The sequence below is a fragment of the Lynx canadensis genome, chromosome B4 (genome assembly GCF_007474595.2).
Source record: "Lynx canadensis isolate LIC74 chromosome B4, mLynCan4.pri.v2, whole genome shotgun sequence".
Taxonomy (NCBI): Eukaryota; Metazoa; Chordata; class Mammalia; order Carnivora; family Felidae; genus Lynx; species Lynx canadensis.
Window position 1 is genome coordinate 131,089,409 of NC_044309.1, and position 12,281 is coordinate 131,101,689.

Sequence of the window (12,281 nt, forward strand, 5' to 3'; positions counted from 1 at the left end):
TATTCAGATACCACTGGGAAGCACAGGGCAAAAGGCCAGGGCAGAATGTACATGTCGGGAGTTTAGTGTCCTCGGCCTGCTCCCAGCCACCTGGGCGCCGGGCCCCGCGTCTCCTCCCGGAGCTGAGGGTCAGGGCCTGAGCAGCTACAACACTCTGGGAAGCCTGAGGAGTTGGGGCTGACAGAGCAGGGACCGCAGAGCCTGGTGAGGGGCGAGGCGGCGGGGAGCCTGGGAGGAAGGCTCTGTGAATTGTCTCTGAACCCTTGCCTGGGGCCCTGCCTCCTCACCTGCCTCCTCACCTGGGCTGTGCCTCCAGGTCTGGGAGGCTGTGGCGGAGGAGGAAGAGAAGGACCGGGGCCTCTTTCTCCGTTAGACGAAGAAGGGGGTTTGGTGGGCACAGAATTGCATCTCGAGGCCTCTGTATCAACTCCTGCCTGTGTCCGGAAGGGGAGGGGGCGCTGAGGGGATAAGGAGACCTCCCTCTGAGACCCCTCCCCTCCCAGGCTTTCAAAGCTGTCCTCCCCGGGGGCGGACGTAGCCCACTGCAGGCATCATGCAGGTCTCTGGCTGGCTTTGATCTTAGGCACAGTGGCGAGGGCTATGTCAGACCCCTCATTCTCCACGAGAGCGCGAACATGGGCACAAGGTACGGCAAGGCCTCCGGTTCCTGCCCAGCCCCGGCTGCCTCCCCCACCCCCAGAGGAGGGTGAGAGTGGGTCTTTCTCAGGTCCTGGGATGAGGGTCATTCCGGGGGCGGGGGGGCGGGTGGGGGGTGGGAAGGTGCGGCCCCTCATCGTTCAGTCTAGGGGCGACAATCAACCTCCTTCTCCTCTGCCCAGCCTAGGAGCCCGGGGCTTTGCCTGGGCTGGAGCCTGGATAGGACGGGGTGGGGTCATCAAAGGCAGTGAGCCAGACAGAAAGCCTTCTCTCCGCTGTCAGGCTCTGCACCCTCCTCCACGGCCCACCACCAGGTCTGAGATGGGCGAGGAACAGGGCACAAAGGCTGGGGGACGGGGCATGCTACCCAGAGGGGCCGGGCAGGGTGGTGATGACAGGGCCCCCTTTAAGGCCGGGACAGCGTCGTGTATACTGGCTGCTCCCAGTGCGTGGGGCTGTGGGACTGGGGCCCTGAGGGGCTGGGGTCAGAGATGGCCGTGTAGAGGGGCCGCTGCGAGGGCCCCATGTAAGAGAAGGCCGAATAGAGGCCAGAGGCCTGGCCTGAATGGCCGTAATAGGGTCCTGAGGGCTGATGGTCAGAGTAGTCAAACTGGGGGCGGGAGATGGAGGGGAAGGCAGAGCCGTAGTGGGGCAGGCTGAGGGAGGTGTAGGCGATCTGCGAGGTGGATGGCTGGTCGGTGTAGTGTGGGGGGCCCTGGGGCCCCGCGGTCTCCGTCTTCACCTGGGCTTTGGCATCCACACCGGGTGGCGAGACCGTGGGCAGAGCCACACCCGGTGGCTTGGAGATCCAGGCGGAATGTCCACTGGCCACAGCCAGGGCGCTGCCCAGCCCGTAGCCGGCTGCCGAGTAGCTGCCCACGTGGCCCGGGTGCCCGTTGGGTGGCAGGTACTGGTCCAACTCGGCCACATCAAAGGTCTCCATGTTGGACATTACCTCGTGACTGATCTCACCGATGTCCACGTTGCCGAAGTCGATGTGAGGCTTCCCGCCCTCCCCCATGGAGCGCCCATCCCGCTTGGGGTCTGCCTTGCCCGACTGCAGCTCTGTCTTTGGGGTGGTCGGAGGGGTAGGTGGACCATGGCTCTGGCCTGGGGGGGAAGGGAGACAGAAAGCAAGCGGGAAGCCGGGTCAGAGGCTTCTGGATCCTGACGGCTCACCTTCAGAAAAGCTGCCTCCAGGAGGCCGAGGACCCATCACTGCGTGACCTCGTGGGTTCTGCGTGTTTGGGCAGCCCGAGTTGGCATTTCACTTATTTAATGGTCCAGGGCTGGTCTCCAGTTGTCTCTGAAATTCCCCATTCTTAGGGGCGTGTCCTGCCTCCCGCCCAGAGCGGGGGCTCCCTCCGTCACCCATGTCCTGGAGAGGCTTGCTGCATTTTGAAAAGCCCTCTCTGTTGGGGAGTTCTTCCTCATATCGGCTGATGTCGGCTCCCCGCCCTGCTCCCCTGCCCCTTCGCTGTCGGCCCCGACGGGTCTGGCCCTTGGTCTGCACTTGTCTGATCTCTTCTGCGCATGCCTGGCTTCTGCCAGCTGCTCTCCTTGGTGCCGACCTCTCCTGCCCTCATGGTTCTCTACTGCTTCACTTTTGCTAGCTTGCCTGGGCCCCCTCCCCCACCCTCCACCCCCACCCCTGGCCCCCAAACAGCCATGTGTCCCCTCCGGCCCCATCCCTCCTGCCAAAGCCAGCTCAAGTGCCCCTCACTCCAGGAAGCCTTCCCTCCGACTCTGCCCCACCAGCCACGCTCTGTCCCCCCACTCCTTGCTCAGCTGTGCTGCCCCCAGCCCTCCAGCAGCTTTTCCTTGCTGGATCAGGAGGACACTTAGATATCTAGCTGACTTGCTCCACCCCTCTTCCAATGTCTATTTTCTCACTCACATTGTCATTCACCCGATGCTTAGGGCGGGGGGCGGGGGGGGGGGCAGCGTGCCAGGCACAGGGCATACAAACGTAAATCAAGTGGATCCTCTCTTCATAAGCTCAGAGTCTTGGGGGAGATCCAGAGACGCGCACAGTAGTGGAGGGCAGCGTCAGAAGTTACAGGGTATGCAGAGGGCTCAGGAGACTAGAGGAAGGTGCCACCCCCACCCCCCACCTGCCCTGGGGACTTGGGGAAGGTCTCACTGAGGAGGGGTAGCTGAGCTGGGCCTTGGAGAAAAAAAGCCCATGCCCACAGTTAGAGCCTGGGGTGGTGGTTCTGTACCTGGTCCGGGGTCTTCTGATGTGTGTGTGTGTGTGTGTGTGTGTGTGTGTGTGTCCCTGAGTCTCTGAAGTAAAGTATACGTGTGTGGGGGAGAGATGGCAGGACCGGGGATCCCCTCAGAGAGAGAACACGTCCACAGTCTACGAGGCCAGGGGCTCCTTGAGGGCATTTCTGTGTCTCTCCCCGCCTCTCCCACCACTTCAGACCAGAGGCAATGCCAAGTCGTGCCCCGGCCAAGCGCTCTGGATTTTGAGACACCGCCTGGGTTTGAATCCTGGCTCTGTCACTGTGCGATTCTGGGGAAATGCCTACCGTCTCTGACCTACTGCCTTATCAGTAAAACAGAGATGACGGCAAGCGGCTCAGACGCGGCCTCCTTCTGGGAGGCTCTGGCTTCACGCACACTTGTGTCTTCTTCATGCATTTGTTTTCATCCCTGCCCTTCCCTCTGGACTGTGGGGACTCCCACCGCCAGGGACCGTGGTGGCTTCTCTTGTTGATGCCCCTGGTGTCTGCTCCCAGGCCGGGCACAAAGGGGGACGCCAGGTGTGTCTTCTGAAGGTAGAGCTGTGCTCACGCAGGCTTCTGAGCCCAGGCGGCGCGGCTGCCCTAATCACAGTTTGGAGTGACTGAGTTAATACTCAGTATGGCAATCAGCAGGGTGCCTGGTACACCCCGAGCAGGTGCTCAGTTAATGTCAGCCTTACTTGCGCTAATGGAGATGAAACAAGATGGCCCTATGTCTGTTCCTCCGTGGCACGATCTCAACATCCCATGCCGTGGCTCCCCCATCAGACTGAGAGGTGGGCAAGAGGCAGGGGTCTCTCCTCCATCTGATCTCCCATTCCTCAAAAGCATCCTGTCTCTGCTTTCCCTGCTGTAACTCACCCCTGCGCCTCCGCGGCCTCCTTAACTGGCCTCTTGGCTCCGCAGCAGCGCCCTCTTCCATCAGCCAGAGCCATCGTGCCCAGCCACTTCCTCTGGCGCCCCAGCTCCCACTGAGGTCCCTCTGGGCCCCTGCACCCCAGCTGGGGCAACGAACGAATGGCACAGCGCCGCGAGCCTCCCCAGCGCCCAGGGCGGTTGTGGGTCATCAGAGTCTCACGACGGCCAGCCTTCGCCCCTCCCCAGCGCCCCGGCTGTCCCCGCCCAAAGCTCATCCTCAGCCCAGCGCTCACCTGAGGGGTGTTCAGGGTTCCCGTCTGACATGGGGGAGCCCTCTCCGGGGTGCCGGTGGTCCAGGTGGGCGCTCTTGTAATGGGCCTGGATGGCGGCGGCCCCACCCTGCTCGGCCTCGCCGCCGGGACACTCTGACTCCCCCTGGGCCGCCTTCCCATTCTTCCGCCTCCGGGGCTGGTACTTGTAGTCCGGGTGGTCCTTTTTGTGCTGCATCCGGAGCCGCTCGGCTTCTTCAATGAAGGGGCGCTTGTCACTCTCGTTCAGCAGCCTGGGGCAGTACAGTTGGGGGAGACAGCAGAGGGGCCAGAGTGAGTATCTGCCCTGGAAGAAATGAGGTCCCTGGATGGGGAGCCCAGCGGGCAGGGCCCCGTTCTTTGATTTACAGTCTGGAAGATGTGAGGCCCAAGGAACCACAGGCTTCTCAGAAGGCTGTGATCTCTGTCCCTAAACTCAGGAGCTTTGGTGCGAGAGAGGTGTGAGAGCGGGATTAGGCTGCTGTTTCTGGCAGCCCCCGATGATGGAGTTAGCAGTAGGAATAGAGCATCTGAGGGACGCAGAGCTTCGCTCAGTTCAAGGAAAGGAAAAAACTTTCTCGTCATCAAAGCTGTCCGCCGGTAGAACACTGGCGGCCTCCTTAGGGGGTGAGCTCCCCGGAGCTGGAGGTATGCGAGCCGAGAAGCAGCAGAGTGCGGGGGAAGAGCCCAGTCTCTGCTACTTGCTAGCGTGTGACCGTGGACAAATCACTTCTCTGAGCCTTAGTTTCTTCCTGTCACTTCTCTGAGTCTCAGTTTCTTCCTATCAAATGAGGATGATAAAGCCTACCTCCCTGGGTGTGGGATTGGCCAAGGTAGCGTGCGTGAAGCACTCTGCACTGGGCCTGGGGGCGGGGAGGGTGGGCACCTTGAGGAACAGGTGCCGTGCCAGTGCTGGGGGTAGGCCCTCTCAACTCTGGAGTGCTCATTTTGTGAATTCCAGTGTGGTGCGGCTGGAGGGGCAGGACGTGAGCCCCCTTCCCTCTGTGGGGTCACTGCATCCTGGGGGAGATCCTATCTCCTTGTCCAGGGGGTGACAGAGGGTAGAGGAAGCTAGACTTTCTCCCCAGACCCTGGGACAGAGGCAAACAGACCCTCTCCCCAGTCTGAGACCAAGCTTGGAGGAAAGCCTTGAAGGCAGTGCCCCTGCCCTCCCAGCTCCAGCCTCGGGGCCCGGGCTGGAGGACGGTGGAGGGGGTGATGTTTAAGGCTCCGATGCCCCAGGGTGAGGAGGGCAGGACAGGGTACCTTGCAGAGGGAGCGGAGGGGAAAGGACGGACTCCTGAGTCCTACACAGGAGGGACTTTGTGGGCGCGGCTCTGTCCCTCTGCCCAAAGGGCCTCTCCAGCTGCCCACCCCCTCCGCAGTGGGTGCTCTCTTCCCCCAGTCAGCAGAAGCCGAGCCCTCCTGCCCAGGATGGGAGGGGGTGGTCATACCAGGCACCTCCTAGCCGGTGGCAGCATTCCTGTGCGGCTTAGCTTCCCCGGCTGCCCCCCTCCCCCCAGGCTGCCGGCACCCAGCCTAGCGTAGCCCAGCTTTTGCCAAGGGTCCGTCCGACTGAGTGATGGGATGGAGACCCCAGGCCAGCGCCCCAGGGGTCAGAGAGTGGGCTGCAGCCCCAGGCCGGGCCCCTGGGAGACTGGGCCTGCGGAGTGGGTGGGGCGGGCCCGAAGGGGTGTGTGTGTGTTGGGGGCGGGGAGACAGCGGTACTAGAGGGCGCAGAGCAGGCCCAAGACCCCAGCGCGGAGGCTCCGGAAAGGCTGGGGACCCTGAGCTTCCTGTCCCACCCAACTCTTCCTTGTGCCCTCTGTGTAGCTGGCAACTGGGCGTGACTCAGCAAGAAAATGGCAGGGGGCACGGAGCGGGGGCACAGGCCAGAAGAGAGGGAAACTTCCAGTACCGCGCTCACTGTCACCTCCCATGCCGGGTCCCAGCAGTACCCTCACCTTGACAGAATCCGCACTTTCAGTCCTCCCCACCCCCACGCGGTTGTCGGATGGCTCCAACCCCAACCTCACACTGACCTCAATTCTATTCACTCCCTCCTAACCCCAGGCCCATCATCCGACCCCACCTTGCAAACCCTCTCAAATCTAATCTTGACCCCAACACCAGCCTCACTGGGCATTGCCCCCTCCCAGGCCCCAGCGGTGCCCACAGCTCTAACTGCAAACCCGATCCTCATTTGCCACCCGGCCTCTGTCTTCTACGTGTTCAAAGTTTGGAATAGAGGATATGGAGGGTAGACTGGTTCTCCCCCACCCCGGGAAAACTGGAAACCCCGGCCAATGGGTGGGGGGCTCCCAAAGTGGGGCACTCACTGCTGCTCTCCTGTTAGGAAAGGGGCCTGTGGGCTTGGGGGTCAGGAGAGGCTCCAGCCTGTGACCCCCTTTCTAGTCTCCTGACTCTATTCTCTCCAGACAAATCAACCCATATACAACCGTCACCACGCGATCGGTGTCTAACAAGCCTTTCCCAGGCGCGCACGGAAGGTTAGCTCGACTGTCGGAGCTCACGTCGCCACTTAGGAGCCAGGACCTGGACGCTGGTGTGTCTGACCCCAACCTACTTCCAGCACCCCACACATGCAGCAAGTCTGCATGTCTTGCTGTTTTCGGGTGTAGGGCCCCCGTTTCCCAGTTCTGTCTAACCGTCCCCCTTCCTGATGGCCTGGGAGTCGTGATCCTGGGAGGGCTTTCAGGAGGAGCCCCTGGAGGGACTGGCCAGCCCAGCCCAGCCCATCTTTAGATGCCTCTCAGGACCCCCCCGCCGGGATCCTGGTAGCCCGCTGGGCGTGGGCATGGCCTTGGATCCTTGTCAGAGTCCAGCCACCGTCCTGCCCCCTGGGGCTGGGTCCTGGGGAAACAGTGTCTGCTTTCCCGATTGCCCAACTCTAGCGTGGCCCTGGAGGCCAATCGATGATGGCCAGAAACCAGTCTTCCTGAGGGAGCCCGAGCCCAGGGCTCTGGTCTGGGGGAACGGGGACAGGGACGATGGAAGGTCCGGTCTTAAATCCTTCGCAAGGGGTGAGGGAGACGTGGGGGGTCTATCCTGGCTTTGATGCTATCACTGGGCCGGTGCTGTGGGCTGTTCACAATCCCCAGGGCCTGCTCTGTCTGCCTGCCTGTCTCCCTTCTGGCTCTCTGGCTCTCATTTGCTCTTCTCTGTACCAAACTGGCCCCGGGCTGAGCCCTACCTGGGTGCGGATGGACCTTGGGCAGAGCTGGAGCCTCTGGGTCCACACAGCAGGCTGGCCACTAAGCCCAGGGCCTGCCTGCCCAGGATGAACGGAGCGCCGAGGGCGGAGACGGGGAGGTGAAGGACTACCAGGCCATCAGCAAACACGTGGCCAAGGACAGGGCCATGGGACTGGATGTGAATCCCTCTCGGTCTCTTGGGGGCCCTCTTCAACCTTTGGCCTTCTAGGCCCTTCCATGATGCTGGGGACAGCATGGGGACGGCAGCAGCAGGAGGGAGGCAGGCTCCCCTGAGAAGCCCAGACTTTCTGAAACTCGGGTGCGCCTCGCTCCTGCCCTCCCCATCTCTGCCTGTCCGCCTCACTCCTGACCACACCTTGGAGTGAAGGGGTAACCCGCCACTGTCACCAAGGACAGTGTGGGGGGAAGACCTCCAGATGTAGAATCAGGAGACCTGGGTTTGGCCCTGCTCTGCCACCAGCTGTGACGCGGCCTTTGCGATCCCTTTGCCTTTGTGGGCCTGTCTCTCGGGCAGCGTCCTGGGGAATCAGGTGGCCTCTGTGGGCTCGTACCTCCCGGAGCCCCTGTTCTTTTTCTGAGCTGCCCAGGATGCCTGAGGTTGGGGGTTGCTGCCCTGCTCAACATATCCCAAGGGGCCGGGCTGAGCCCGAGACCTGAGCTGAGGGGGGCCCCGACTTCCTCCCTAGGGGGCATGTTCTTCCCCAGAGGTTTGGCCCCAGGGAACCTGGGACTCTGAGGGACCCTGGGTAGGAAAGGGCCAGGGTTTCCTCCTGGGTAGGGCTCTCAGCGCCAGCTCTGGGGCTGAAGGGGTAGGAGGTTACTCAATGCTGGGTGGGGCCCTGGAGAAGAAAATGGCGGCTGGACTGGGAGAGGGAGTGGGGGAGGGAGGGAGGGAGAGGCAGGCCTGGCAGCTCTGGGACAAGGTGGGAGGGGAGACTTCTTTCTGTGTGTCCCCTTTCCTAGGGAATGAAGAGCCCCCCCCCCCTTCCTCCCCTCCCCAGCCTGAAGGAGGAGAGGATGAGGAAGGCACCGTGAAGGTAGCTGGGACGGGACGGGATCCTGCAGTGACAGATCCTTGGTGGTTCTTCGTCCCTCACTCTTTCAAAGACTCCTGTCCGAATTCCTTGTTTTCTTGAGCTGCCCCCTCATGCTCCAGCTGGCTGCCTCAGTTTCCCTGCCTCTCCAGCCAGGCCTTCAGCTCTTTCCCCAAGCATTCCTCGGGCATCCCCCTGACCACTGGGACTGGTGGCCGTGGCACCGCTGAGTGTGCTGTGCCTGCGGGAGAGCCATGAGTGAAGGCCTTTGGTGTGGGCCGCGCGGGATCCTTCCCTCCCCCTGGCCTTCGCTCCCCCAGGAAGAAGCTCAGACGCTTCGCCCTCCACCCGACAGAATTCCAGCCACGAGGGGGCGCCCTCTAGCCCGCTGCCCCAGGTGGGGAGCCGTGCCTAGGCCGCAAGAGTTCCAAGCCAGCGCCACCCCAAGGGGGTACTCGTGGGGGAAGGGCGGGCCCGAAGCCCACACCTGGTCTTCCAGGCCCATCAAAGCGGTGGCTCCCCCCCCCCACCCCCCACCCCGGGAGCGGGGCCCGGGCAGTGCCCGTCCAGCCTGAATCCACCCGCAGCCAGGGGGCCCGCGGGAGCTCCCCGGAGGCGAGTCGAGGGCGCTCACCTCCACAGCTTGCCCAGCGTCTTGCTGAGCTCCGCGTTGTGCAGGTGCGGGTACTGGTCGGCCAGCTTCCTGCGCGCCGCCTGCGCCCACACCATGAAGGCGTTCATGGGCCGCTTGACGTGCGGTTTGCTCTTGCTGGCGCCGTTGACGCGCACGGGCATGGGCACCAGCGTCCAGTCGTAGCCGCTCAGCACCTGGCTGACCGCCTCGCGGATGCACACGGGGAACTTGTCATCGTCCGCCTCGCCGTCCTGCTGCTCCTTCTTGACCTTGCCCAGCTCGCCGGGCCCCGGGCTGGCTCGCAGGCCCGATCCGCCGCCGCCACCGCCGCCGCCGCCGCCGCCGCCGCCGCCGCCGTCGGGCCCCAGCGAGGGCGCGCTCCCTGGGGACAGGCAGCGGGGCTCCTCGGAGCCCACGGGGCTCAGCTCCACCTCGGACAGGTCCTGCTCCTCCGCCATGTCGCCCCCGGCCGCCGCCGCCTCGGCCGCCTCCCCGGGGCCCGCCGCCGGGGTCCTGGCGAAGAGTCCAACGCCCACCTGGACGGGAAGGAGGGAGCGATGGAGCGGCGGGACGCGCAGCCCCGACGGCGGCCCCGAGACGCGACGCGGGCACAGCCCCGAGGTGGCGCCCGCCCTGCTCCCCCTGCACCCGCTAGAGCCCCTGGGGCCCGCGCACATGCCAGCCCCGGGCTCGGCCTCCTAGCGCCCGCCCTCCTCGCCTTCCCACCACCTGGTCCCAACCGTCTCTTGGTGTGGGTGGGTTTGGGTTTTTTTAAACCTCCTTTTGGGTGGAGGTTTGTTGATGGAAAGGAAGAAAAACGGACTCTTTATTCTGCTCTAATCCTGGCTCCTGGAATTTCCCACCTTTTCTCTCACCTTTCCGGCTTCCCTTCTGCCTGCCCCCCGATGGAGTCTAGAGGAGCCGGGTGGGGGGCAGATATGGGTGTCAGTCACTCCCCACCCAGCCCGACCCCGCAGGGGCCCAGGCCCGGGCCCAGGAAGGCAGGAGCGGAGGAGCGGGCTGTGCACTCACTCACCTCCTCGGACCTCTCCTCCAGTCTGGGGCTCGTCCTTAGGAAGTGGAAAACCGTGTCCCAAGGTGTGCGGTCCAGCTCGGGGCTGGGGGGTGACGCTGGTGGGCTGGGAGGGAGGGGCTGGGGGGCCCTGAGCCTCAGGCCGCGGCCTCGTCAGGACGCAGCCTGAATCCTCACCACCAACCACCCTGGCCGGACAGCCTGAGACTGACTGAGCACTGAGCTGCTGCGGAGGGCTGGGAAGGAAGGAGGGGGAGAGGGGGAGGGGGAGGGGAGGGAGGGAAGGGCAGAAGGTGGAGCCTCCAGCGCTGTCCTTCATCCCCAACACTCAGGGCTCCTCCGCCAGGCCCCCCCACCCCAGCTCCAGGCGCTGCTGTCCCAGGCCCGTCTTGGGGCCTGGACTTAGGGAGATAGAGGAACGGGGGTGGTCAGGCCAGGAAAGCCAAGGGATGTAGGTGGGCAGGGTCAGAACCGGTTGCTTGCAGGACCCCTTACCCTCTGCCAGCCGGGACCCCCAGCCTCCACCTCAGGCAGTGGGATGGGCAGGTGGCAAAGGACGGGGGCTGCGTGAGAACGCGGGTGAACTTTCTGTCGACGTGTGAACTCGGCTGGCCTGTGTCGCTTCCTTTAAGACGTCTTACGGAGAGTGCCTACGGTGGCCAGACGCCGGCTTCTCAGCCTGCCTCACCTGCCTCCCGCCCCCGCCTAGGCTGCCCTCTGCCTCAGCTCATATGGCAAGAGAGAGAGCATGCAGGCCCATACCTGGTGAGGTAGGGCAGCTGGGCCCCCCACCCCCACCCCCTGCCCAGTGCAGAGGCCCCTGCTCCACCCCTGGGCCCTTCTCACCAGACACCCAGCACATGTAAGGGCTGGGCTGGCTCAGGTACAGAGGCAGGACTCAAGTTCCCAGGAGGCTGGCCAGGGGGCTGGGCTGGGGGTCCACTCCAAGTAGGTCTGAAAGGCGTCTGGGGCCCCATTTCCTGGGCCCCAACTCCCTCCACGCTGGAGTTCATGCTCTCTTGGTGTGTGTTTGGGGGGGTGTCTCGGCCCCCGGTTAGTCCCCCACCCCTCCACCCCACGCCCGAAGGGGGGGGAGGTGCCCTGCCTCCCTCTCCCACCTCTCTGCCCACTTCTGTCCTCAGCCACCTCCCCAGTGGGGTGACCTTCCTCCTTTTACTTTCCGGCCCATCACCCAAGGTTCCTGGTCCTCTCCTCTTTCCTAGATCCCTCCCCCGAAGGCCACAGCCCCTCTCTCTTCTCAGAGGGTGGGTGTCGAGGGAGCGGCAGATAGAGCCCGGGCCATGCTGGCGGCCACGTGCAGTTCTGAGCTCAGTGGCTGGGCCAGGCCCGAGGCCCACCCCAAGGGAGTCTTGTCTGGAGTGGGGCTGCAAAGGGGGTCTAGGCAAGGCCTCATGCTTGGGAAAGGCCAAGGGGGTGGGGGGGGTGGGTAATGGGACACAATGAGGTAGTCACACGAGGCAAAGGCATGTTGGGGGTGGGGGGAGCGGACATTGGAACACACACACGCACACACACACACACACACACACACACACACACACATGCTCGCACACACAACCAGCCAGACAATCGGGCCAGTGTGTCTGGGGCCTCGGAGCCCAGTGAATTAGGAGTTTGATAAGGGTTTTCTCTTTCTCTCGCTTGCCGGCCTTGGACAATCTCCCCCCAGTTTTCCTCGACGCCACCCCCAGCGCTGCCAACCCTCCTCCCCCCGCCTCCCTTCTCTTCCCTGTGCCCAGACTCTTGTTCGGGGCCTTGAAACAGTGAGCTGTCTTTGTTCGAAATACAGGTGAACGGCAATCATGTGATTAACACACACACACATAAAAAGCTTTTTAACAGCGCCCGCCCGGCCTCAGAACCGCCCAGAGAGGAGCCGCCCTGGATGGACAGAGGGACGGAGGGACGCTCATCCAGCCGGTCGCGTCCAGCTGCCCGCAGCAGTCTCCGACACTCGCTGCTGGCTGCCCGCTGCCCGCCTGCCCGGCATCTCGCGATCCCGGTGGGTCCCCACTCATCCTTCCGTCCTCGGTTCCTCCTCTAAGAGGGAAGGACTTCCCTGCTTCCCGCGTCTGCCATTTGGCCTGAGACCCCCTGGGGCGGGAGGGGCGGCTGTGGCGGGAGAGGGCCCAGGGTAGAAAGCCGGGTGTGGGGTCCCACAGCGCCCCTCTCCGGCTCCCCGCCTCCTCCCTCACTCTCCGTGGCCCATCTGTGCCAGGATGGGGGTGGGGTAGCAGTGGGCGCTCTGGGT

The 12,281-nt window shown here is 63.8% G+C and overlaps 1 protein-coding gene across 1 annotated transcript; it reads right to left on the reverse strand.

The window, feature by feature from the left end:
- Positions 1–768: 768 nt before the first annotated feature.
- Positions 769–10,162, reverse strand: SOX10 (SRY-box transcription factor 10). Its single transcript, XM_030320585.1, has 4 exons — positions 10,013–10,162; positions 8,977–9,512; positions 4,058–4,326; positions 769–1,767 (listed from the first exon to the last, which is right to left on the reverse strand). Exons 2-4 carry the CDS (start codon positions 9,432–9,434, stop codon positions 1,064–1,066), a joined length of 1,431 nt encoding a protein of 476 aa, XP_030176445.1. The 5' UTR covers positions 9,435–9,512; positions 10,013–10,162; the 3' UTR covers positions 769–1,063.
- Positions 10,163–12,281: the final 2,119 nt, after the last annotated feature.